General features: G+C 33.2%; 5 protein-coding genes across 5 annotated transcripts; 3 read left to right on the forward strand and 2 right to left on the reverse strand.

Annotated features, from left to right (window-relative positions):
• The first annotated feature begins 7,627 nt into the window (after window positions 1-7,627).
• LOC107415092 (peroxidase A2) lies at window positions 7,628-9,706 on the forward strand. The gene is made up of 4 exons (XM_048471261.2): window positions 7,628-7,927; window positions 8,180-8,377; window positions 8,758-8,923; window positions 9,059-9,706. Exons 1-4 carry the CDS (start codon window positions 7,700-7,702, stop codon window positions 9,523-9,525), a joined length of 1,059 nt encoding a protein of 352 aa, XP_048327218.2. The 5' UTR covers window positions 7,628-7,699; the 3' UTR covers window positions 9,526-9,706.
• Window positions 9,707-11,339: 1,633 nt separating this feature from the next.
• Window positions 11,340-13,737, forward strand: LOC112491271 (peroxidase A2). Its single transcript, XM_048471262.2, has 4 exons — window positions 11,340-11,645; window positions 11,768-11,959; window positions 12,624-12,789; window positions 13,017-13,737. The coding sequence occupies exons 1-4, from the start codon at window positions 11,424-11,426 to the stop codon at window positions 13,481-13,483; spliced, it is 1,047 nt and encodes a 348-aa protein (XP_048327219.2). The 5' UTR covers window positions 11,340-11,423; the 3' UTR covers window positions 13,484-13,737.
• Window positions 13,738-15,713: 1,976 nt separating this feature from the next.
• On the forward strand, window positions 15,714-17,868 carry LOC107415104 (peroxidase A2). The gene is made up of 4 exons (XM_016023388.4): window positions 15,714-16,082; window positions 16,343-16,534; window positions 16,655-16,817; window positions 17,185-17,868. The coding sequence occupies exons 1-4, from the start codon at window positions 15,864-15,866 to the stop codon at window positions 17,637-17,639; spliced, it is 1,029 nt and encodes a 342-aa protein (XP_015878874.2). The 5' UTR covers window positions 15,714-15,863; the 3' UTR covers window positions 17,640-17,868.
• A 257-nt stretch (window positions 17,869-18,125) lies between these two features.
• On the reverse strand, window positions 18,126-21,325 carry LOC107415103 (protein trichome birefringence-like 4). Its single transcript, XM_048471518.2, has 5 exons — window positions 20,037-21,325; window positions 19,591-19,783; window positions 19,123-19,316; window positions 18,873-19,031; window positions 18,126-18,786 (listed from the first exon to the last, which is right to left on the reverse strand). Exons 1-5 carry the CDS (start codon window positions 20,936-20,938, stop codon window positions 18,447-18,449), a joined length of 1,788 nt encoding a protein of 595 aa, XP_048327475.2. The 5' UTR covers window positions 20,939-21,325; the 3' UTR covers window positions 18,126-18,446.
• A 150-nt stretch (window positions 21,326-21,475) lies between these two features.
• Window positions 21,476-25,584, reverse strand: LOC107415101 (formate--tetrahydrofolate ligase). The gene is made up of 5 exons (XM_016023386.4): window positions 24,914-25,584; window positions 24,511-24,660; window positions 22,786-23,961; window positions 22,214-22,360; window positions 21,476-21,997 (listed from the first exon to the last, which is right to left on the reverse strand). Exons 1-5 carry the CDS (start codon window positions 25,073-25,075, stop codon window positions 21,722-21,724), a joined length of 1,911 nt encoding a protein of 636 aa, XP_015878872.3. The 5' UTR covers window positions 25,076-25,584; the 3' UTR covers window positions 21,476-21,721.
• Between the last annotated feature and the right edge of the window lie 487 nt (window positions 25,585-26,071).

Genomic DNA, 26,071 nt, shown 5'->3' on the forward strand with positions numbered 1-26,071 from the left:
TCTTGACTCTATTAATTTTTATCAATCCAATTATTTTATTAAGTCATGTTTTATTTTTATTTTTATTTTTTATTTTTATTTTTTTTTAAATCCTAGTTTAGAAGTTAGAAACAATTTCGGAAAAGTGAAAGTGGGAACAAAATTAATTACAAAAATGCTGAGTTAAACAAATCTTTCTTGATATACCTTTAATATCATTGACCTATTGATTAATAAAATCAAATAAAAGATTCATTGTAAAAGAATTGATATCTAAACTTACATATATATTAATGGATAAACAAAATGATAAAAAGTATACCACTTTATGCATATGGTTTCGCATATAGAGACCTTTATCAGTTATCACTCACATGCAAGAACTATTAATTAATCCATTATCTTCTATATAATGCTTTAGATTTTTAGATAGTGCAAAAAACAAAAACAAGAAAACAGAAGGATTTGGATGTAGGATCTAAAACAGAAAAATTTTAAGAATAATTTTTATTTATGATTCATATATAAAAAGAATTTGGCATTGTTTTTCACTTTATTGGCTCATCAAACATAGATACAGAATTATAATGAGGGCGGGTCCGGTCCTCGGCTACTAACAGTCAATTTTGACCATATGTTTTTATGAATCTGAAATTAAATTAATGATTGGATATTGAAGTTTTTGTTGACGTACATACCAAAAGTAACGCCCAGTGATTAATTATATATATATATATATATATATATATATGTGTGTGTGTATATACCGCAAATTTAGTAGATCCAATCAGCGCTCAGCACCACACATGTTGTAACTTGAAAGCCCTTTTGTATTTTCCCTTTATACAGGTAAAGTTTGGTTTTTTTCTAACAAACGAGTGAGATCTTGGATAAATTTTAGATATAGCTTCTTGAATTCCCAGTTGCATCAATTGAACATCTTTAAACAGTTATTTATCACAATGCTTATGCAGTGGGTGTTTCTCTAGCTAGAAATAACTTGACAGTTGAAGTTAGCAAAATTAATTGTACTGATGATTATTGGTCAGACTCATACATGGTTAATTACAACATTCTTTTGGCTACAATTTTAAGTAAATTTGGAATATAGTTTAATTTATTGGCTTTGATATTTATATAAGTTACAACGCAATTTTAAAACCCTAAATTATTGAGAAGTAGATCAACAAAATTATGTCTCCTATTAATAGTTTCTAATTATATGATAAAAAAAATTAATGAATCGCAAATTAAGAGATAAATAAGATTTGGATAAAAGCATACAGTAGCTAGTAGATTCATTAATATATAGCACTGGAACAAAGACACAGTTGTAGAACAGGACCAAACTAATTACTTGAAGAAGCATACAGGAGGGGAACAACGCGACTATACTCACACAGCGATAAACATAACCAAATTAGGCAACTATTTACATATTAATTTCCAACTAGCTAGGTACATATATACAAAACTATATTAATTTCCAACTAGCTAGGTACATATATACAAAACTAACATCACCAAAAGCCTTTAAAACGCTCGTAACTAGCTAGCTAGGGGGAATAACTAGAAAATGCATATCAAAAATTCCTAATGACTGCCCATGCATATACGAATGCCATGCATGCGTAGAAATAATTAGAAATTATTTCATGAACTTATAATTCCCCTCTCACTCGATGCGTGGATTACGCCGGCATATTATTGCGACCGGTAATGCGAATTCTGTACTGTCCATCATCCTCTATAGAGAAAAGTATACGGTCTCCGATTTGAAGAGCATTCTTCTTGACGAATGGAAGCCAACCGCGAGACTGAAAGACAGGCTTGAGGTGGTCACCTTGACGGGTCGAGAGGACGAACTTATTGATGTCGCCATTGTTGCCATCAGTTACGAGAAGTGGGACATCAATCACCAGATACGAACCATAGGCGTTTATAAATCCTGTTGGAACTGACAGTTTCAGCTTTATATCAGCGTTTGTCAGTGTTTTTTCGAACCAAGCAATCATCTTCTATATATATATATATATATATCTGTTGCTTTCTCTAATTTACTTATACATTTAACTTGTGGGATCGCATTCGTAAATTTTTGATCATATTTATATGCTCAACTTCACTGCCCGGTTTGGTTTGCCTTTAAAGCAATAATTCATTACTTTCTAATTCGAGACATCGACATCTAAAAGTAATCAAGTAAAAAATTAGTATATTTCGCTACAAAATTAATTAATTATTTTTTTTCGCTCTTTTTAGTCTTCTGGTATAAATTAGATAACATGTCTTTTTTTCTTTTTTCTTTTTTTTTTTTTTTAATATAAAGTATTAGTGAACAAATAGTGACAGAGTCAAAATGATAACATTTGACTCTTGAGATTAAGAGTTTCAATTGTCAGCTTTATAATCGAGAAAGAAGGAACTTTCAACAATATTTATACAATAGTTACTTGAAAAGTGTATCTAAAGGCCTTTTACTGCTATCTAAAGCCTTTTCGTTCAAGAGTTTGGTGGATTGAAATTGAAAATTTCATATGCTTTTGTTCCTTTTTTTTTTTTTTTTTTTTTTGGAGACAATCTTATAATTATATATGTCAAATTATTGTTAAGTGTATGCAGTAAGGATTTGCCAACTGAACTAATCTCAATTTTCTTGATAATTAAATTGATATTTACAAATGTTAATTTTTTTTAAATAAATGGTAAAACCACTTTCATCTTAGTATTTAAAATTTTGAACTATAATAACATATTTTTTATTTTGTAATCATTACATTAATTTTTAATATAAAAAGTAAAAAAGAGTCTCTCAAACTTATGATTTTATGATTAAATTATTATTAATTTTAAAAACTTAAATTGTTAAAAAGTAGGTTTAATACTATAAAATGCTGAGTCTAAAAATACATCTTATATGTGTTAACATGGTTAATTCATGGCCAATATCATAGTGTTAAAAATCTCCCAACAAGAACCTAAGATTCTTCCTGTCCGTGAATGCAATGAAACGATGGATCCAAATTTCCTGTCCCCATCCGTATTCACCACTAGGGATAATGTCACATCGATCGTTTAAAAATATTAATAAACAAACAAAAAATAATAAGTGGAATTTTAAAAGCAAAAGAAAAAGAAAAACAGAGAGGGCAAAGTTTGTGTTTCTTTCTTCTTCTGCTTCCTTTATTATTATTATTTTGAATGTAATAGAGAAAGGAGAAAACTGTTTGTGCTTTAGGAATGCAAAATAAATCAAGCGACTGGATCCTAAGGAAACAGAGAGACCAATCTGGCGCATCTTAAGGAAAGTTGTTCGTGTTTTAGGATTGCAAAATTAATCAAGTGATTGCGCATCTCATGGAAACAGAGAGACCAATCTCGCTTGATTTAATTATTAACTAAACTAATCCTGCTTGCTTATAACTCTTAACTAAACTGTTGCTGAACTATAACTAATAACAAACGGCACCGTTATTTAAACACATCAACAAATTAGCAATGGGATCGACGAAGATCAGAGAGAGTGTGTACTTGGATGAATATTGGACAGGGTTTTGGCATGAAAATGATCCGATCGATCGAGAATATATATGTATTGGAATTATAGTTAGTAGGATATATTAGTAGTACTGTTCTTAACATAACTTGCAGCATATATTTGCACGCAAATTATCACACACACACACACATATATATATATATATATATACGGTTTAAGCAAAGTTTTCTTTTGTCAATTATAAATTTCCTAATGGTAACGAAAAATCGAAAGTCAATTTTATTGGTCTCGTAGCAAGTTATACAGCTAGAATCTCCATGATTAAGACAATATATACTGAAGAAAAAGAGAGTGAGATAACGTCCACATCATTGGGGACAGTATGATCAAGTCATCAGAACACACGCATGGCATATAACATTCCAATTTTTTTATTATTTTTTTCTTTTAAAAACAAGATCATACATTTCACACTTAAATATAAATGGATGTTGACTCTCCTGTCCGGCTGTCCCCCAGAAAATCTTGTATGCACGTATGATTATAGTTTTCCAAGAACTTTATTACTAATATATTAATAATAACGTAAAAAACGACAGTTTTTCCACTTTTTTTTTTTTTTTTTGGTGGGGGGGAGGGGGGGGGGGGGGGGGGGGGGTGTCGCACCAATCAACATGATTGGTTGATTTATATTTTCTTTTGATATCCAAGTTGGAAGGGTTCAAATTATAAGTTACTATCTGACAAAACAATCACAAAGGTTGTCCTGCAAGGCATTGGATCGACGCCATGCTGACATAATACAACCATCACCATCGTACACCTTAGATTTTGTCCTTACCACATGGATATGGTAGGTTTTTACAATAATTATGCCCACGTATTGAAATAAAAATCATGCTTTGGTCTATTTATCTATTTGCCTTAATCTTTCGGTGAAAGATCAAATAAATTCGCTTTTGGTCAACTGACTCTTAGATATGATTATGATCAGCACATGCTGAGAGGATGAATTCGAGAAAGATAATAATAAAGACGGTAATTATTAATTAAAGAGCAAGTATGACGGCCTTTTTGAAGAATTAACATATATTGTACATGTACAATGTGACAATATAATCGGAAATCAATTATAATATTCCATCGTTTATTCCGTTAGTTTACCTATTAGATCAAGTCAGAAGTTCAACTGAAGATGAATTCCAAAGCCGAAATGCCTTTTTCTATTTTTTAAATATATATATATATATATATATATATAAAAGAGAATCCTACTATGCGGATGATCTGTATATAAATCATATTCAAAGCTGATGCTTTTTGAATGAAAATGTTAATTTTGATGTGTATAGTTTACAGTATACAGTAAAGATGATATTTTCATCCAAAAAATATCGATTTTAAATGTATCTGCATGTGGACTATCCATACTGTAGAAAGTCTCTATATATATATATATATTATTTATTAATTTAATAGCTTTTTATCACGATAACAATCTATTCATTATCTTACATCCGAAAAAACACAATGCAAGATTTTTTGGAACTTCAATGTAAGTCATGTCAACCTACTGTATCTATAAATATATATATATATATATATATCTTTTTTCATCAAATTATTATAACATTTTCAATGACATGCCATTTGGATATAACATTGCTATATTTTGGCAAGTTAGCTTTTTTTTTCTTTTTTGTTTGTTTTTTTCCTTTTTTTGGGGCACCATTTGTTGGTTTGATTTTAATTTTAATTTTATTTTTGAATTGGTAAAAGTAAAATTAAAGTGAGATTTATAGCGATTTAAATCAGAGGGTGTGACCAATTATATTTTTTAGTATTTACTATTGAAAAACCAATTATAAAATTTGATATATAATATTGAAAAGTTCAAACTAATGCCAAATTTAAAAATGCATATGTCTAAACATTTTGGCATTGAAAATGTTCTAAATCAAGAAAGCCACACACTAATTAAAAGAAAAAAAAAAAATGAAAGCCCCACACTAGTCTTTGATTCGTTTTCTTATTGTATTGTGTGGGAAGCACATGTCGCCTTTCATAGATTATATATTGTCTACAGCTTAGTTATTTTTATTTATAATGCTGAAAGCAATTTGTCAAACCATTTAGACCATTAAAATATTACATTAATTCTTTTTTCCTTTATAGAAAATTTACATTTAGCTATTTTTTTTTTAAAAAAAAAAAAATATAATATATAGAGATTTTATAATCAATAATAGTAAAATCATCCGATAAAGGAAAGAGAATACGTCGAATCTTTTTATGATGCATGATTCATGACGAATGATGTATAACGCATGATACATGACGTATTTGTTCTGACATTAATTGGTGACGTCATCAGCATAACTAAAGACTATTGGGCTACCGCTAGTTTTGGGTTTAGTGCACTTGCTTTAGAAGTTGGATCTAAATGTTATAATTTTTTGTGTAAAGCCCAAATGTTTATAAGATAATTGGATCCAAAATTTTCAACTATCTTTAATGAAACCCATTTTGTAAATGAAATGCCCCATATCAAGCCTACTTTTCGCAATTTGAAAACCCTTTCTTATGTTCGAAGTCAGCATGTGAACTAATGTCATAGTTCTATGATAGTTTTGAACTTTTTTCTCCTAAACTTTATTTTTTGGAACATTTGATTTTTAAATTATTTTTATTCTAACTTTTAAAAGTTTTAAAGTATTCGGGGCACTTTTTTTTTTTTTTTGGGTAAATCATATAATATATTCACTATAACAAAAAAACAACAAAATTACATATCACAAGTATATATGTCATGAAACCCCTTTATGTTACAACAAGTACGATTTAAAATTGCTATAAAGTATACAAAAATAGTTCAAAAATCAGAATATATTAAAACTTAAAATTTAAAAACTAAAGTGTCAATTAAAAAAAATAAATAAATAAAGACTAAAATGCAGCTATGAATATAATTCAAACACTAATAATAACTCATATTAAATTTTATTGAACATGACAGCGTTTTAAAAAATTATTTTGTATAAAAAGAATAATTATAATTTTATTATTATTAGATTTTTTTTTAATTTTTGAATTGTATTAATGGATAAAATTTAAAAATATATTTATTATTCATCAGATCCTGGTATAATTTCAGTAAGTACAGTTTTGATATATTATTAAATCCATATTTAAACACTAATTAAATTTTAAATCTTTAATTGTTGATGTAATTAAAATTAATAAAAAAATCAAGAGTTAAATCTATACATATACATATGTATATAAATATTTGTTAATTTGAAATTGCATTTAGCATAAAAAAGTCTCTTAGAGAATGCATATATACTTTTCACCATTATGTGCAAACATAAAAACTAAAGTTTTCTCAAACAATGATCCAAATTCAAAAATTATATATATATATATATATATATATATATATATATATATAATCTCACCACCCTTAAAAATACAATTATAATGAATTTTATACAATTATAATAAATTTTATTGAAGTCTAAATAGACCTAATTAACAATGATCTGCAGCCAATTAGAGAGATCCAAAGACTTTTTTGTTTTTTCGATAAAGAGAGACCTAAAGACTTGGCTGACCAGTAAACCTGCAGAATTAATTGATTAGTTTGTATATGATCACCAACAGGATAAGATTGATGATTAATGCATAGGTGGAACTTTGAAGTACTTATTGTTATGATCTGTGTTTCAATAATTAAGTTTAGTAAATTACATTAATTATATACATACATTACATTAATGATAAACAAAATCAAAATTCTACAGACTTGCTGAATCGACACCGTGGCAAAGTCTAAAATTTATGCTTAATTTCCGAGCAAACGAATCATCTTAATTAAATAAATTATAAAACGATATTTAACATTTATTTATTCCCTTACCTAACTGCCTTTTGTATTCCGAAAGGCCAAAGAAACTATACAAATAGTCTACCATATATATCCACCATCCACTTGTCAGAATCATATGATCTGAGAGGTTCGTTGACCTTGAAGGAAATTAATCGCTTACCAACAAGAAAAAGACTTTTGGCACCGGGAAGGTTTAAACACTTTTGGGACGCAATATATTAATTAAAGAGTTTGTTGGTCTATAAATTAAAACTGATAATTAGCTTCTATTACACATTAATTAACCACACATCAATCCAAATAATTAGTTGGAATTGATTGAAGATAGATACATGGCAGGGTGCCTAAGGATAAAGGGTGGTGGTGCTGTATTGCTCTGTGCTTTTTTGTTGGTAGGAATATCAGCGTCGTACGGACAGCTGAGTCCAACCTTTTATGATGAAACATGCCCGCCTCTAAGAAGCATTGTACGAGGAATAATCGCCCAAGTTCTCTTCACCACCGATCCCAGGATCGCTGCCAGCCTAATTCGCCTTCATTTCCACGACTGTTTTGTTAATGTAAGGATGATTAATTTCCACCATTTTCATCTTTTCGCTTTTTTTTTTTTTTTTTTTTTGTTTTTTGGAAAAAACAAAATGTTTAGCCATTATTAATTCGAAGTTAAAGAGGTGGGCCGATAATGAGCTAATTGAACTCATGAATATATTGTTTTGAGGAAAAAGAAAAAAAACAAAAAAAACAAAAAAGAAAGATTGATTGATTAATAATATAACAATTTAATGAAGAAGTTTGGCACTTATGCTTTGCAGGGTTGCGATGCATCGTTATTGTTGGACGACAGCACCAGCGCCAGTATAGTCAGTGAAAAGGGAGCTCTGGCAAATAACAACTCGGTCAGGGGTTTCGATGTCATCGACGACATCAAGACGGCTGTGGAAGACGCTTGCCCTGGCGTTGTCTCTTGCGCTGACATACTCACCATTGCTGCTACCGAATCTGTTTATTTGGTATTAATTAATTACTTAGCCTTATATATATATATATATATATATAAAACAAATTAACAAAGCACACATAAATTACATAATACATATGCATATAGGTAATCAATTGAAACTGCAATGACAAAAATATAGGTGGTGCATAACACATTTTATTTGGTAATTTCTTTGTGATTTTGATTTTTAAATTTTAAAGTGGAATGGATGGTTCATATATTAGTACTATAATAATACTGTATGCAAAGAAAAAAAACACACACACATATGTGTATATATATATATATATATATGTTGGTATTTATTTACTATTCATTAATCATCTGCATCTCTCATATATATACATATATATATATATATATATATATATAACATATATATGTGCACAGTCAGGAGGACCCTGTTGGACAGTCCTACTAGGAAGAAGGGATAGCTTAACAGCAAACCTAACAGCAGTCAACGATTTCATTCCACGTTCCATTGATCCTCTTGATCAGCTAAAGAACAAGTTCGCAGTTTTGGGCCTCAACACCTCCGACCTCGTTGCATTATCTGGTACATACTTAAATTATTGATTTCTTTAACTAATTAACTTCACACACAAATTTAATTAATTAATTATTTATAACTGAGAATCATATTCATATAATATAATAACCCTCCACTCCACTCCACTCCACTCAACTCCAGGTGCGCACACATTTGGGAGGGCCCAATGTCTATTTTTCAGGCAGCGGTTATTCAACTTCAACGGAACCGGGGCTCCAGACCCGACCCTTAACACAACTTACTTGGCAGAGCTCCAACAGCTTTGCCCAGAAGGTGGAAATACAAGTGTCCTAGCCAATCTTGATCCTACCACTCCCAATGTTTTTGACAACAATTACTTCTCCAATCTTCAAGCCCTCAAAGGTCTTCTCCAGAGTGATCAAATCCTGTTTTCCAGCGATGGGGCCGATACCGTTGAATTCGTTAACAAATTCAGGGCAAGTCAAAGAGCTTTCTTTGAGAGCTTTGTGGATTCCATGATCAAGATGGGGAATCTCAGCCCCCTCACCGGTACAGATGGAGAAATCAGACAGAATTGCAGGAGGATTAATGGGGATTCAACTCCTACTAACACAAACTACTATGGTGGCTTTGTTGCCACAATGTGAAAATAACCAAAATTATGAAATAAAAGGGTATACGTGGAATGTTACAAGAATATAAACTGATAAATTAATCCAATATTGCAAAAATAAAGTAACGTCTTGTGGAATGATCAGCTTATTTGTTATGCAATATATCATGTTTGACTCATTCTAAATAATATATATGAAATAGAGTTCACTACAATTATTATGTCTCTCTCAATATGTATACATATATATATATATATATATTTTTTTTTTTTTTGAGACCCTTAATTTTATTTTTGATGTTAATGCGTGGACCCTGCATTTTAAATTTTTCTAATCCCTCAATTTTAATTTTAATTTCAATGTGAACCAAAAATTAAGAAATTTTGGTGAAAATGATTGTATTTGAGGAAAATTAAATTAATGGAATGCCCAAATATATAATTAACTTTATAAAAAAACTAAAGTTAATTATAGTGCAGTTCTCGCCAAAAAAAAAAAAAAAGTAGTAAAGTTAATTATGTATTGCCATATTGAAATTAATCAAAATTAAAATTATATAAAGGTCTCAATTACAAATATTGAAAATGCATGTATAAAGTTTGAAACTTCTCCGAAACATACAAATTTAATTACAAGTAACTAATATCTGTACAGACAACAAAACCTAGATTAATAGTTGGTTTTTGATTCCGGAAATCAAAACTGAGTTGGTTTCTAAAAAGATTGTGTTCTACGAAACTGGGTTTTATAAATGAATAGTGCTTGTGATTAATAAAAAGGGCCTTTCGTTTGCTCTACTAGATTATCTTCACGAACATGACTCTTACTAGTTACATAGTATATGTAAAATGATTTTGGCTTTTCAAAAGTATTACATGGGAGCACCTATAAAAGTCCAAATACGATCTCCCTAATAAAGATTAATAATTTTGGACCACGCAAGAAAATGAGCTAGAAGTTTAATATTAAACCGCTAGCATTTCCACTTTCCAATTTAACACAGAGCAGTAGTTATGGACTCCTGCCTCAAAATTATACTGATATTAATCAGATAATCATATAAATATATATTGGCCATTTTGTTAGACTTTGTGTATATATATATATATACACACACATATATATATATATATATATATAGAGAGAGAGAGAGAGAGAGATTAACTTCCAAATTTATAGTTGCATTATTCTGCAGTTTATTTGAACTACTTATCATTGGTTTCTTCTTTTAATTCATGAAAACTAACAATCAATGTTATTCAACATTGTTGAACATCCACATCATGACCTTTCAAGTTTTCTGATAAAAAGAGACACGTACCCAACTTTCAATTCCTAAATATATAGTTTATTTTATGATATCAAGAAGATAAGATTGATATATAGGTGGAACTTTGAATTTGGTATCAATTAATTTAAGTTTTTTTTTTTTTTTATTTGGTACACAATCATACAATCAAGTAAAAGTCTACAAACTAGAAACTAGATAAGGGCGTGTAATCAACCGTACGCTATAAAGTCGAATTTATTGCTTAAATTCCAAGCAAATTAATTAGCTGACCAACGACAATATCATCATAAATAAATCCTAGCTATATAACAATTATATAGGACTTATCCATTATATACTAGATAGAGCCTCTCTATATATCCACCGTCCATTTTTTCATTATCATATGAAGGGGGCCTTCCCTGACATGACATGATAGGGAAAACCCCACTTGCCAACAAGTTAATTACCTTTTCAAATCAATCTGTTTGAAAATTGAACACCTTGTGGTTGGTGGGCGCAATATTCACCTAACTGAAAACTTTGCCAGTCTATAAATTAAAGCTCATGATGATTAACTCCTCATAATCCCTTACACATTCTTACCAGCTCGATTCCAAGCCTCTGAATAATTATTGAGCTGATAAATGTAAAGTAAGAAATGGGTTTTCTAATTATAAGTAAAGTGGGTGCTGTTTTCTTGTGTGCATTTTTGGTTGGAGGAAGTGTGGCGTTCGGACAACTGAGTCCTTCATTTTACGATGAGACCTGTCCTCTTCTAGCAAGCATTGTACGTGGAATCGTCGCCCGAGTTCTGTTCACCACCGATCCGAGGATCGGTGCCAGTCTCATTCGCCTTCATTTCCATGACTGCTTCGTTAATGTAACCAACCATTTTCATATATATCTCCATTTTTTTTTGCTTGATAATATATAGTTAATTAATATATGTACATATACACTCTTTTACTAAGAATATGATATAATGTTGGTTTTTGCATGCAGGGTTGTGATGGATCAATATTGTTGGACAACACGACAACTATAGATAGCGAGAAATTTGCTTTCGCCAATAATAACTCCGCCAGGGGTTTTGAGGTTATCGACGACATTAAGGCTGCAGTTGAAGAAGCGTGCCCTGGTGTCGTCTCTTGCGCTGATATACTTACCATTGCTGCTACCGAATCTGTTTATTTGGTATTTAATTAATTACCTTTATTTATTTAATTAAAATACCTTTATTATATCCATATGAATATACAAATTAACATTATAGCCATAACACATGCATCCCTACATAAACATGACATGCATAAATGTTTATTAGAGATGCCAAACACTTAATTATATGATACTGAAATTCACAAGTTAAAAACATTAAAATATTTAAACCATATTATGTAAGGGTGAATATCATATTGAAATTCAAGAATCACATAGAATTAATTAACTATTTCCTTCGAGACAAATTATAATATATAGTTATACAGAAAGGTTAAAATTTTACATCCATAATATTTTGAATAATCCTATATTTGGCACCATACCCGATAGAAAATCAATGAGACTTATGTACTGTATGGTAATTTAACTAGCTATTAATTTTTAATTAAGATTTTTGGTATTTAAAAATAAACAAATAAATATCCCTAATTATTATAATTGCCATATTAACATTGAATTACATTAATAATGATCACAAATTATATTAAATAGTAAAACTCTAATATTTTTTAAGAATTAAGATGGGGTATTAATTAAAATTTTAATGTTCAGTATTTTAGTCATTAATTGCATCTTAAATTTAACATGCATATATCTATATCTATGATGTAATTAATGGCTACACATATATGAACAGTCGGGAGGCCCTTGTTGGACAGTCCTATTGGGAAGAAGGGATAGCTTAACAGCAAATCGAAGTGCTGCCAATGAATTCATTCCAGGTCCCAATGAACCTCTTGAGGAGCTCCGGCGCAAGTTCACCATTCAGGGCCTCAACACCTCCGATCTTGTCTCATTGTCCGGTAATTTAATTAAAATTAAATATGTGCATATATATATATATATATATATATACAGGATTGCTACTGAGAAAGCCATTAACTTCTTCAATTTTAATTAAAGAAAAATAAATCGTTGGGACCAGCGTACCATGTACGGCAAACCAGCCGTCCAATTATATTAATAACATTAATATCTAATATTCATGTAATCAATTAAGCAAGAAATTAATTAATTAACCGTCCTCCAGGTGCTCACACATTTGGACGGGCTCAATGTCTGACCTTTAGGACCCGGTTATTCAACTTCAACCAAACCGGAGCTCCAGACCCGACCATTAACACAACCTACTTACCACAACTCCAACAGCTTTGCCCAGAAAATGGAAATGCAAGTGTTCTAGCCAATCTTGATCCAACCACTCCAGATGGTTTCGATAATAATTACTTTTCCAATCTACAAATCCTCAAAGGCCTGCTTAAGAGCGACCAAGTGCTGTTTTCTGATGAAGGGGCTGATACCGTTGAATTTGTTAACAAGTTCAGTGCCAACCAAAGTTCTTTCTTTGAGAGCTTTGCGGACTCCATGATCAAGATGGGGAATATAAGCCCTCTTACGGGTTCAGATGGAGAAATCAGAGCCAATTGCAGGAGGATTAATGGAGATTCTTCTACTTCTACCGAGACAAACTACGGTGGCTTCGTTGCCACAATGTGAAATTGATTGGGTTTTATAAGGAATATTACAAGAATAAACTCCGGCCATGATCATAATGTGAATAAGATGACATCCATCATGTGTAGACCAACTCAAATATTATAATAATATGTTTGACACAAGCTAAATATAATATTATATATTGTCTGTGTCCGTACGTACTACTGTTTAACTTAAAAATAAAAACCTGGTTTTATAATTGAGACTTGCAAAAATATATTACCTACGACTTAATACATTTAGGATTTTTATTATCTAATGTGCTACGTAATACAGTATTTCTATGATATATAATGCTAATTTTGCAGAATATTAAACAAGGGTAAAAGAGAAGATATCAGGAATTTTGAGCTTTTCTTTACTCATGATTTCGGTGACCCACCCATAATTTGATGATTGATGAGCTACATAGCCTACAACATTATAATTGCATATATATATATTTTTATATATGCAATTATAATTGAGGAAATTAGAGATATTATAATACAACCGCTAAAATGATTAATTTGGAAATTACTTAATAATTTTGTATCTGCTAAATCTATTTTTGAATTGGAATTTGTGATGCTAGATAAATTACATTTGCCTATTCAAGCTTATTGATTAATTAATAACTTTAGCACTAAGTCACCAACAAAAAAAGAAACTCATATACTTCTCTATTTAACAAAAAAAAAAAAAAAGTTTTTAAATGCTTTTAAAATTATAGAGTAAAAGCCTTTTTTTTTTTCATTTTTTTTGGGTCAAAAATTAAAAGAGCTCTATGTTAACGTAATAGTGAAAGTCATATAAATTCTTTTTTTTTTCTTTTTTTTTCTTTTTTGGCCTCCAAAAGTCATGTATGTCCTGTAAAAATATCTAGCTAGCAAGGCACGCCAACTTTTTCCAATATTCTGCGGTGACTTGGTAGAAATTAAAAAACAATGTCGAGTACTTTTTCTAAATGTGTAATACAGAAATAGGAATCAGAGTCATCACCCCGTGAGTCCTTGTCACACGGTTGACTATTCAAACAAAGAATCCAGTGGATGATTTTTTCCTTGACATTTTACCTTCATCGAGAAGGTTTACAAATTCTTTTATAACATGTTAGGTAAGGCTTTTTAATTTATAGACCCAAGTAACATGCATTTAGACATGTCAATGCCGACCCAAAATATTTTCTGTCAGTTTAAATATCAAACATCCTGACATGTCCCACATAATCCCTCCATTCATGCAATTCACGTAATTGAATTCAATGCAAACTATGAATTATGATGTCTTTCACCAACCAAAAAAAAAAAAAAAATTTATGAATTGCCTCCGTAGCCTTGCCTTATTGGTACTGCTACTTTTTCTTTTTCTTTTTCTCTGTCTTCTTTTTTAATTTTATTAAATTATTATTTATTTTATGAGATTAATATTGGACCTACACTGTACAGGGAAAATAGCCAACGTGACTTTCTGAGGCTGGCAGCCAATGATGCTCAAATCTGCCTTATCTCAATGTAGATAAGGTGGTGGAAAGTTCAAACTAAGTTTTCAAGGCCCATTGAAAATTAGAACATATATATCCAAGTGGCACAACTTCATTTGCAGCAGAATATGTAGATTGTACTATTTTTGCTAAACTTACTCGCAGCCTCTCCTTTCCGCCCATCCTTTCTGCCTTAGACTTAGAGATCCTAAAATCCCAACCCTTCAGCAGGAAGCATCTAAATGGAATACATGTACATTACCATGTGGTACCACATTTTATTTTTTATTTAAAATGTGACTTATTTAATACTAAAATTTTGAATGGAAAAGTGAGAATGCGGTCCAACATATTATTAATTAATTAGTTAGTTAACTAAATCCTCTCCTCTCCTCTACCCTTTCAAAAAAAAAAAAAAAAAAAGGAAAAACTTATTATTAACTAGATTATTATTAACTAGATGAAAAATGAATACCAGTACTTCGTGTGTGTGTGTGTGTGTATATAGAAAATCGTTTTACCTTGGGTAGGTTGTGCAATTAATACATAATAATAAATTCGATCATTATTACAACCAAAAAAAAAAAAAAAAAAAAAAAGGAAAGAGAAAAAAAAAAAACAAATTCGATCGTACATTTGGGAAATGAAATCATGCTTTTGCATTCAACGTTTACTCGGAAAGGCTGGTATCCACTTTTAGACTTTATTTAAAGGTTAATTTGAAGACGAATTGAACAACTTTTAATTTGCCCTGGTTTATACAAATTAATTAGTAAACCATGCTGTCGCTATATATATAAATGTACAAATTAATTAGTAAACCATGCTGTCTCTATATATATATAAAAGCTCGTAGTATAACTACATATCTGTCTTATTGATTTTGATTTGATAATCAGAAGTGTAGTAGTTTGGAACATGGCATCTTCTTCTTCTTCATCACATTACAACTTGGCAACACTGGTTCTCTCCCTTCTTTTAGTTGGAGGGTACGGACAGTTAGATCCCACATTTTACGATGTAACATGCCCAAATATCACCTCCATTGTTCGTGGAGTCATTGAGGATGCTCTGCAGACAGATGCCCGAATTGCAGCCAGTCTCATTAGGCTTCACTTCCATGACTGCTTTGTCCAAGTACCTTAATTACCTACTTTCTTTTTATATTTTATTTTTATAATAAATGTCCACTCATCAACTACTCTTTTTTGTTTGCCTTCCTTTTTTCTCAATGATCAAAAGCTTTCTATTTTAATGAAATCAGTGGTGTTTCTCAACAATTTTCTTGTTCTTTCTTTAAGAGATATATATATATATATGTTGGTGGGGAAAAATAAATTATTATGGAATTTGAAGATGGAAAATTATTTGATTTGGATATTAAATTAATTTTTCAGGGTTGTGATGGGTCGCTCTTGTTGGACAGCACGGATACCATAGATAGCGAGAAGCTAGCTCCACCAAACAGTAACTCAGCAAGAGGTTTTGATGTTGTAGACAGAATCAAGAGTGAATTGGAGGCTGCTTGTCCTAATATCGTTTCCTGTGCTGATATTCTAGCCATTGCATCTGAACAATCTGTAGAATTGGTATATAATATATCCCAACTCCTTAACATATACTCTAAGTAATTAAAATCTTTACTTTCTCTATAAACTAATTAATTAATATTAAGCATATATATCATATCTATATGGTTAATTTTGCAGTCTGATGGTCCCTCATGGAGCGTTCCATTTGGAAGAAGGGATAGCACCACAGCAAATCGAATCGCCGCTGGCAACCTTCCGAGTCCCTTTGAAACACTTGATCAACTTCAAAAAAAGTTCAGTGACCTAAATCTCACCTCCACTGATCTGGTTGCCTTATCTGGTAAAGTTCCTCTGTCTCTTTTATTTCTTTGCTTATATATATATGTTTATTGAATTATTTTTCTTGCTGCTAGCTAGCAACAAAAAATAGTCGAAAGGGTCTCGCTCTATGCAGATCAGAAAATATAGAAGACGTCTACAAAGTTAAAAAGATAATTGGGTTTGATGAGGGCAAATCTAATCTGTCAATTATATATAAGCTCTACTCATCTTTTTCGTGTCACTTTTTAAAATTGGCCGCATACATAGCATGATAAAAAAAACAAAATAATAATAATAAAAAATAAAAGAAACAGTTTTTTTTTTTTTTTTCCTCTAAAAGTGTGGAGCTCACAGTTAGATGTTGAAATGCATTTATCATTTTTCAGGTGGTCACACATTTGGACGGTCCCAATGTCAATTTTTCACTCATCGGATATACAACTTCACCGGCACCGCTGACCAGGATCCATCGTTGAACTCAACATATGCAAACACACTGAGTCAGCTATGCCCGCAGGGTGGAAACGGGAGTGTCCTCGCGAATCTTGACGTTTCCACACCGGATACTTTCGACAACAACTACTTCTCTAATCTGCTGATTGGTAAAGGGCTGCTCCAGAGTGACCAAGAGCTGTTTTCCACAACCGGTGCAGATACCATTCCCATTGTGAGCAACTTCAGTGCTAATCAAACTCTCTTCTTTGAGGCCTTTGTGGAATCCATGATCAAAATGGGCAACTTAAGCCCCTTGACCGGGACTGATGGAGAGATTAGATTGAACTGCAGTAGGATCAACGCAGACTCTTATGGATCACGTGGTGCTTTGGTAGCTGAGTATTAGTATATTAAACGAGAGTAGGTGCTATAGATGGCCAAGTATGCCTATAATCATCTTGATCTTTGTCATCATGATGATTTGTAGTTTGCATGTTTGAGAGTTTTATGTTGATGAAACTTTAAATAAAATGTAGTGTTTTATGTGAGAATCATGTTAAAAAAATGCAGAATCTATGTAGATTCTGCAGTTTAATCGATGGTAATATATATATATATATATATATATTTCAGCATCCTACTTATGAAGTAATATGTAATTCAGACCATATTTATGCGTAATGAATAATATACCCTAGCCAGTATCATAAATCTCTTCATGCTAGCCATTCCTTTTGAATAATAATAACAAGCAAACAAAACCAACAAAAAAAAAAAAAAAGGGGGAATAAATAACCACAAACAAACAAACACATATGAAAGGAAGAAATGACATTTTCAACGCTTGGATTATCTACAAAGACCAAGGGGATGATCATCTGGATTTAGCTCATATCAGAATGATTACTAAACATATCATATCATTTTCATTCTTTGAATGACAACTTCAATTTTGACTTTACAGTATACAAGCCAATTACATTTTATAAACAATTTCAGTTCATTACAGCTCATTGCCACCCTTGACCAAACTACACCTTATTTCTTCTCCTTCCCTTCTATTAAAAGAAAATGCTTTGTGGATTTTCTTCGTCAGATTACCTTCCACTAAAAGAATACTAATTAACTGTTCTTATCAAAAAAATTTACTTTTAACAAGGCCTAAAATGTGTTTCTCATTTTTTTCTTTCACTTGCAACTATAGTCCCTGTTCTTAACGCTGCTGCTTTTGTTGCAGTACGAGGAGCTGAGCATATAAAAGCTCATTCCATGTATCAGGAACACCGGGGAGGCACCAATGACTGCAATCCTGGTGCCTCATTTGCAATTTTTTCTCCTCCTCAGTTAAATTCTTCTTTCTGTAAAAGGAAGGATGAGCATCCTTTCTAAATTCAGTCATTCTTGTAATGTTTAGATAGAACACGGGCGTCTTCATCCCCTTGATTATAGATTCCAAAATTCTCATTTTCGCTGGATATTTACCCAAATATGCCTTGTTCATAATTGGCTCTATCTCTCCATCGCATTGTCCACCAGAATTCCATCTTCCAGCTCTGTGAAAGGGCAAAAAGATCATTAAAACACTTCTACTTTTAACTATTGGAATCTAAAACTTTTGTTTATCTTTCTTTTATTTTACCTAAAGTGGGAAGAAGAATATCCCCTGAAGAAAACAAGGGTTTTCCTAGGATCTATATTAGCATCCACCCATCTTGCCCAAGTAGTCAAAGCTTTCCTGAATGCCACTTTGACATTCAGCTCACCATAGACATGGTTACCTTCTTGATAGTAACCTTTCCTGCAAGTTATTTATTAGTAGATTATGGTTTCCGTTTATCCATTATCCATTGAAATGCATGATACAAAGTGAAAGGGAGTTTGCGACTCACCCCTTGGCAGTTTTTTCATGAGTCCACCAGTGCCCTGTGTTGAAGACCAGAATATCTGCGCTTATGTATTTATCCAAGGATCTCTCAGTAACATCAAGGCGAAGAGTTTCCTTTTTTGATCCACCCATGTTAGGGATTTCCCATTCTTGAACTAGAAATGGTGATCGGAAGAACTCAACAGAACAATTGTAATCCTATGAATCCATTCCGCAATAGATAACAGGATATAAACATATAAATGTGTTAGAAGAGAAATTTAAAGGGACAAGCTTAACACTAATCTATTTGGCTGTGAGGATAACACAGAAGAAAATCTTTAACTCGGGCTAAACAACATAAGATTAAGAATTGTAATGTGGGTTCAGTGGCATGAAGCTTTTGCTTTCTAAGATCCTAACTGATATTGAAAAGAATAATATCACTAATTATATAGCATAAACCAAAGCGAATGGATATGGAACAACCTACTTTGAATATAAAAGAGTAAGAATCCTCTGTTCGAAATTCACGCCTTCCAGAGGCTTCAAAAACTCTGCTTGAATCTTCCACCGAATTTCTTAGAACACAAACCAGAGATTCCCACATGTTCCTGTTGAGAGAATCGCCAACAAAAACTAGGCGTTTTCCTCTCAACAATTCCAACATGTCCAGACCATTCAACCTGCAGAGAACAAGTTCATCTAAAATCTGTCTTTCTAAAAGAGAACTCATAATCCCAAATCAGAAAAATGAAGTTCAAAAAGTAGCATAATTCACATATAAACAGAACATTATTATTCAACTTCCATGGTTATCATATATCAGCAAATGATGAATACTCAAAACAAAAAATGATGCACTTCTGGAAAATGCAGCATGAATAACATACGTATAAAACATAAAAAACCAGGCATAAAAATTTGTTGCAAAATTACCTTGGGATGTTGCACCCTTTGGGTTGCCATCTATACTTCTCATACCCATTGTCAGGCCTATTGTTGAGAAAACAATTGAAAGACTGATCAATGTGAGGACAAGACCCCGGAGGGTATAGTGGGTAATTAGCATCATCTCTCACCCACATTCCATCAAATATGTCACAAGCATTCATCAATTCAGGTTCTCTCTGCTTTCCCTGCTTTTCACCCAAAGACACACTGTTCTTTCTGAAACCATCTTGTTCATTATTTTCCAATCCTAAAATATTCTTTCCAGAGTGAGTGTCTTTCAAAGATGATTTAGAGCTCCTATTCCAATTTTCTGTCTGATTGGACTCTTGGGACAATGAAAGAATTGGGACATGAACAGAAGGAGAAGAAGCAGATAGAGTATTATTACCCTTGAGGTTTCCATTTCCCTGTGAAAACCGAGGAACATCAGGAAAAGAAGATAGAGAACCGTTGGAACTCCCATTTCTATCCGCGCCAGACAAAGATTCACTGCTACCATCAATGCCTTCTATTTTCCCGGGAAATGGGTTTTTCCGGGAAAGCTGGAAAGTTGTGTTAAATGCATCATGGGTCCGGAGGATACCTTGGTGGGAAGAGTTGGGCAGAAGGTGGGAAAAAATGGAGGAGAAATGGGACCTGTAAGAGGAAGAAGGGGAAGAATGAAAGATTTTCTTGAAGGGAGGAGAAGAGTACCAAGGAGGGTAAAAGACTAAGAAGATTGTAAAAGCAAGGAAAGCAAACATAAAACCATAAGCGAAGGCGGTTGTCTTCTTCTTGCTAGAGGTGAAGAAGAAGAAGAAAAAGGAGAAAGAGGTGGTCTTGAGCTCTGCTTTGGTGAATGATGATGCTGAAGACGGTTGGGTTGGGGTGGTTGGTGAATCCACCATTGCAGTCTGCGAATGAGAGCTCGGAAAAACCCTAAGCAAGAACCAGACAATGATGGTTAAGAAGAAGCATCCCGGAGCGGAAAACAGGGGAGGGAGGGAGAGAGCCGAAGAGATTGAAAGCCCCCTTTTGATTTGGTTTAATATCAAGAATGCCACTGTTCTGGTAGGCAGTTGGTAACTAACCAGGTTTTAAAATCATCACCGGTTCATCACCCCCACCCCAAAAAAAACTAATTTCGTGTATTTGGGTTTTTGTTAGGTTCAAGTTCGAAAGAGACGAAACAGATTTTCTTATCGCCTGACATGGAGAGAGAAAGAGAAACCATCGGAGGGCAAATCGGTAATAGTGCTTGTTGGATCAATGCCGAATCCATATCTACCTACCTGTCTCTAACTCGCACGTACAATAATTAGTAACTCTGCCTTCCAACCCGTCCGTACAGTTATCCGTACAATGACAGTTTGTCGGAATTTTTTTTTTTTTTTTATTCATGCTGTTGGAAAATCATCCCAAATAAAAATTAAAAAATAAAAAAATAAAAAAACCAAGGTTCCAATTATCTGTAAATATTATAATCACCCCAAAAACCAGCGTCTGGCTCGAAATGAAATTTCTTCTTTAGTGGGTACATTCATTGTTTTGGTAAGCATGCAAAAACACAGAAATGACAGGCAAAGAACACAAATCCATGAGTTTGAAGGTGAACTGGAGAGATCAACTTCAAACTTTCCTTGGTGGGTGTGATGATATATGGACTATGGAGAGCCAAAAACTGGGACCCTTCAAGAAAGACCGATAACCTTTCCCGTGGCGGTGTCAACATCGATATCATAGAAGCATGGCCTTGTGGGAAGACCAGGCATTGTACTCATTGTTCCCACCAGAGGATAAATGAATCCAGCTCCAATACTACCCCTCACATCCCTTATTGGTAACACAAATCCAGTTGGAGCTCCTTTCTCTGAAGCATTGTGTGAAAACGAGTACTGTGTCTTTGCCATGCAGATAGGTAGACCTGAAAACCCTTGCTGGCTGTACATCTCGATCTGTTTCTCCGCCTATTTAACACCAAAAGATAAGTTTTTAAGTCAGTTTAAAATTACACAAAACCATATACCATTTTGCTTATGGTACAAGAAAGAAACTTTAGGTACTCTGGCTGTCTATAATAACATGTCAAGCAGCTTCATTAACATTAGATTTTGTCATCCATAAGAGGATCTTCTACAATCAGTCAACTTGACCTGAACATGAACAGTGGTAAAGGAGCTTACCTGCTCTGAGTATTCAACACCGCTGGCCCCATATGATCTGGCAATCGCCTCTATTTTCTCTTTGATACTAATGTCCAAAGGATATAAAAACTTCAATGGCTGAGTAACATTCTCACAGGCTCGTTGAACAGCAATTCCAAGATCAACCTGAAGATCATGATAAGCTTCATCAATTACAACAGATGTCATAGACAACAGAAAGGGGTTACTCCATTAGGCTCGGCTTCAAAAGATGCCATAGGCATATGCCTGATTCATTTGGCATCTAACTGCCTATTGCTTCCCTAGGTGATCTATAATGGCTTAAAGCACATCCCTTTTCTATGATGTACAATTTGTCAGCAATTAACTTAGATTGAAAATAAGGGCAGATGAAGTAGATCAAAATAATCATTCTATGGACAAACTACTCTATGTGAACTATGAGACAATAGAAGGTTTGTAAAAATCCATAAACTGTCTATTATGTTTCATACATTTCTTATCATTGTGCTTGTGTGAGAATATAAGAATTACTATTTCTTTATTTCGCTAAACGAGATCTAATTAGTTAAGGGGATGAAGTGACTCACCGCTCCTTTTCCACCATGGGCATGATGAGTACAAATAACAGCATCATATGCACCAGCTGCCAAAGCTGCATTTCTAACTGCATTTAGTTCTGCTTCACTATCTGTTGCGAACTTGTTCACAGCAACAACAACATTCACACCATAAGCTTTTGTGTTCGTAATATGCCTGGCCAAATTCACACAACCTGCTTCAACTAGAGATACATTCTCAGTTAAGTAGGCATGATCTAGAGGCTTCCCAGCAACAACTTCTGGTCCTCCACCATGCATTTTCAAAGCTCTTATTGTTGCAACAATAACAGCACACTGAGGTGTTAAACCACTATATCGGCACTTTATATTCATGAATTTCTCAGCCCCAATATCAGCACCAAATCCTGCTTCTGTGACCACAAACCCACCCTGTCCTACCAGTTTGAGTGCAATCTTATCTGCCACAATAGAGGAATTTCCATGAGCAATATTTGCAAAAGGGCCAGCATGAACAAGAACTGGAGTTCCCTCAAGAGTCTGCATCAAAGTAGGGTTAATAGCATCCTTCATTAGAACTGTTAAAGCACCTCCAACGCCAAGATCATCAGCAGTTACAGGATCACCAGCCTTGCTGTTCCCAACCACCATTTTTCCAAGCCTCTCCCTCATATCAGCTAGAGATGTTGTAAGGGCCAAAACCGCCATTATTTCACTGGCAACAGAAATATCAAATCCTGTTTCTCTCACCATTCCTTTCTCTTCAGGGCCCTGGCCAATGGTTATCTTCCTCAAGAATCGGTCATTTACATCCATCACTCTTCTCCATGTAATAGAAACTGGATTGATATCAAGCCTAGCAAACTTTTTAACTTCTTGTGGTGTGAGATCCTCTGGCCTGGTCTTAGAGATACCAAGTTTCTTCAAACGTCTAAACATGATGTCACTAAAGGACCGTTTCCCTTCCTTATTTGGAGGGCATAACCGGTTTAAGAGAGCCTTATCTGATTGGGTTGACTCATGGAAAATCCTAGTGTCAATCGCAGCAGCAAGAAGATTGTTTGCAGCCGTTATGGCATGAATATCTCCGGTTAGGTGAAGATTGAATTCATCCATTGGGATCACCTGACTGTAACCACCTCCTGCTGCACCTCCTTTGATTCCAAAAGTCGGTCCTTGTGATGGTTGACGAAGGCAGGTAACAACCTAATATAGTAAGACAAATTGATTAGTGGTTAGGAACCATTTAACAATGATATAAACTAATTGGCAAATCGTCATGGCTGAAAGTTTTGTATAGAAGCCACATAGAGCATAAACAATGTAGCAAAGGAAAGATGAAAATCCATTACCTATCGGTAACACCATTTTCATGTATTAACTCTGATATGAAAGTTGGATTTACACTAGTAATGGGAGTACTCCTAATGCAGAACAGAAAATAGGATTTACATCCACAAAGAGCTAAAATCCACCTAAAATTTTGAAATACGAATTATCCAAGTGACTAGTCCCCTCTTTGCATCCAACTTAAACCAGATTCATATATACATAAGTTCAGCAGCTTATATTGTCCTCTCGGAATCGTCATGGTATATTTACAAGACGTATATTTACAAGACCGCATTCTTTGAAACTGATTTTCACCTTTTCCTTAAATCTTCACTAAGAAACAATAAGCGTCATGCAATTGGGACTTTTGTAGGAAGTCGCCGTATATATGATAACGGGAAAACAGATTTTAAAAGAAATCACCTTTTTATCAAGAAAAGCACCCAAAGCTTGACAGAGTCCAACAGTAGTAGTAGATTTGCCTTCTCCAAGAGGAGTTGGAGTAATCCCTCCAACCACAACATAATACCCATCTCTGGATCCTTCAAGCTCATCAAGCACAGATAACAAAACCTGAATATCCACATCCCAGATAATTCATTCTCAATACTACCAGAAAAAAAATAAAAAAACAGAATCAAAATCAAAACTCCAAACAATTGCCCAAAACATTGAAGAACAAAAAGGCCGACAACATAGAATTGTTACAGACCATATAGAGTTAAAATAAATTCAAAATAAAAAAATAAGTACCCAACAAAAAAAAAATTTAAAATTAAAACTTTCACTGCAAACAAGACGAAACATGATTGACGAAAGGAATAACCTTGGCCTTATATTTGCCATAAAGATCATAGTGGTTGGGAGAGAGGTTGAGTTCCTTGGCAATCTCAGAGATGTGGAAAGGCTCAACCGAGTTGGCGATGTCTATGTCTGCTGGTACTGGAGAAACCACCTCCAACTTTCTCAAAGTCTTCGAAGAACTCATTTTCCTTTTTGGGCAAAAAACCTTTTTTTTCTGGGTCTACTTCAGATCTCTGGGTTGTTGGCTCACTGATTCAGTCTACGAGACGAGATTCTTCAGGCGGACATTGATGTGCGTGTACTTTTTCCCTTATCCACCACCATGAATGCTAAAAAGTCAGTAAGTCACGGACGCTTCAGTGCTCTGACGAACCATAGCCGTCGGTTTTCAATGATCGAGATGTGAATCATGTGATCTAAGAGAGTTTGAGACAAAGCTGACTGCTTTGCTGTTCCACTGATTCTAAAAGCAACACGTGCCATAAATTTCTTAGAAAAGGATTAAAAACACACAAAAAAACCAAAAAAAAAAACAAGAAAATAAAAGTCGAAGAGTGGAGATGCGGGGTATCGATCCCCGCGCTCTACCATCTGAGCTACATCCCCGTCATTTTAGGGGCTTTTATTATTTTATATCTTAATTTAATATACTCACATTCCTACTCTAGAATTTGGGTGTCTTTGTAAGTCAACTCAGAAGAGAAAAAGGATCGAATAGCAGTTAAGAGAGAGTGAGTAGGATTATTAATGTAATAAACTTGGCCAAGCAATGAGTCAATTCAGTTGGGTACTTGGTAATCAATTAAGTAGAGCTTCAAATTCTTAAAAGCAACAAGGAAAAAAAAAACAATAAATAAATAAAATCCAGCTGAATCTCATAGAATCCTTTACAGTATTAATATAGGCCCATCAATTTCGATTCGATTGCCTGATCTATCTGCTTGAGTAGTTGGAATAATAGAAGCCACAAATATTCGAGTAAAGGAAGCACACAGAAAACCATCAACCAATAAACAAATAAATAAATGACAATTAATCTCTTCCTATAATTTTCCAGTAACAAAGAAAAAGAAAAAGGTTATAACATTACGAATCCTAATCCCACTATAATAATTAATTAATTAAGCTGATAAGCCCGGAACAACAACACTACTCTTTGAGGACGTTCTTGATGAATGGT

This window comes from Ziziphus jujuba, chromosome 4, assembly GCF_031755915.1.
Source record: "Ziziphus jujuba cultivar Dongzao chromosome 4, ASM3175591v1".
NCBI lineage: Eukaryota > Viridiplantae > Streptophyta > Magnoliopsida > Rosales > Rhamnaceae > Ziziphus > Ziziphus jujuba.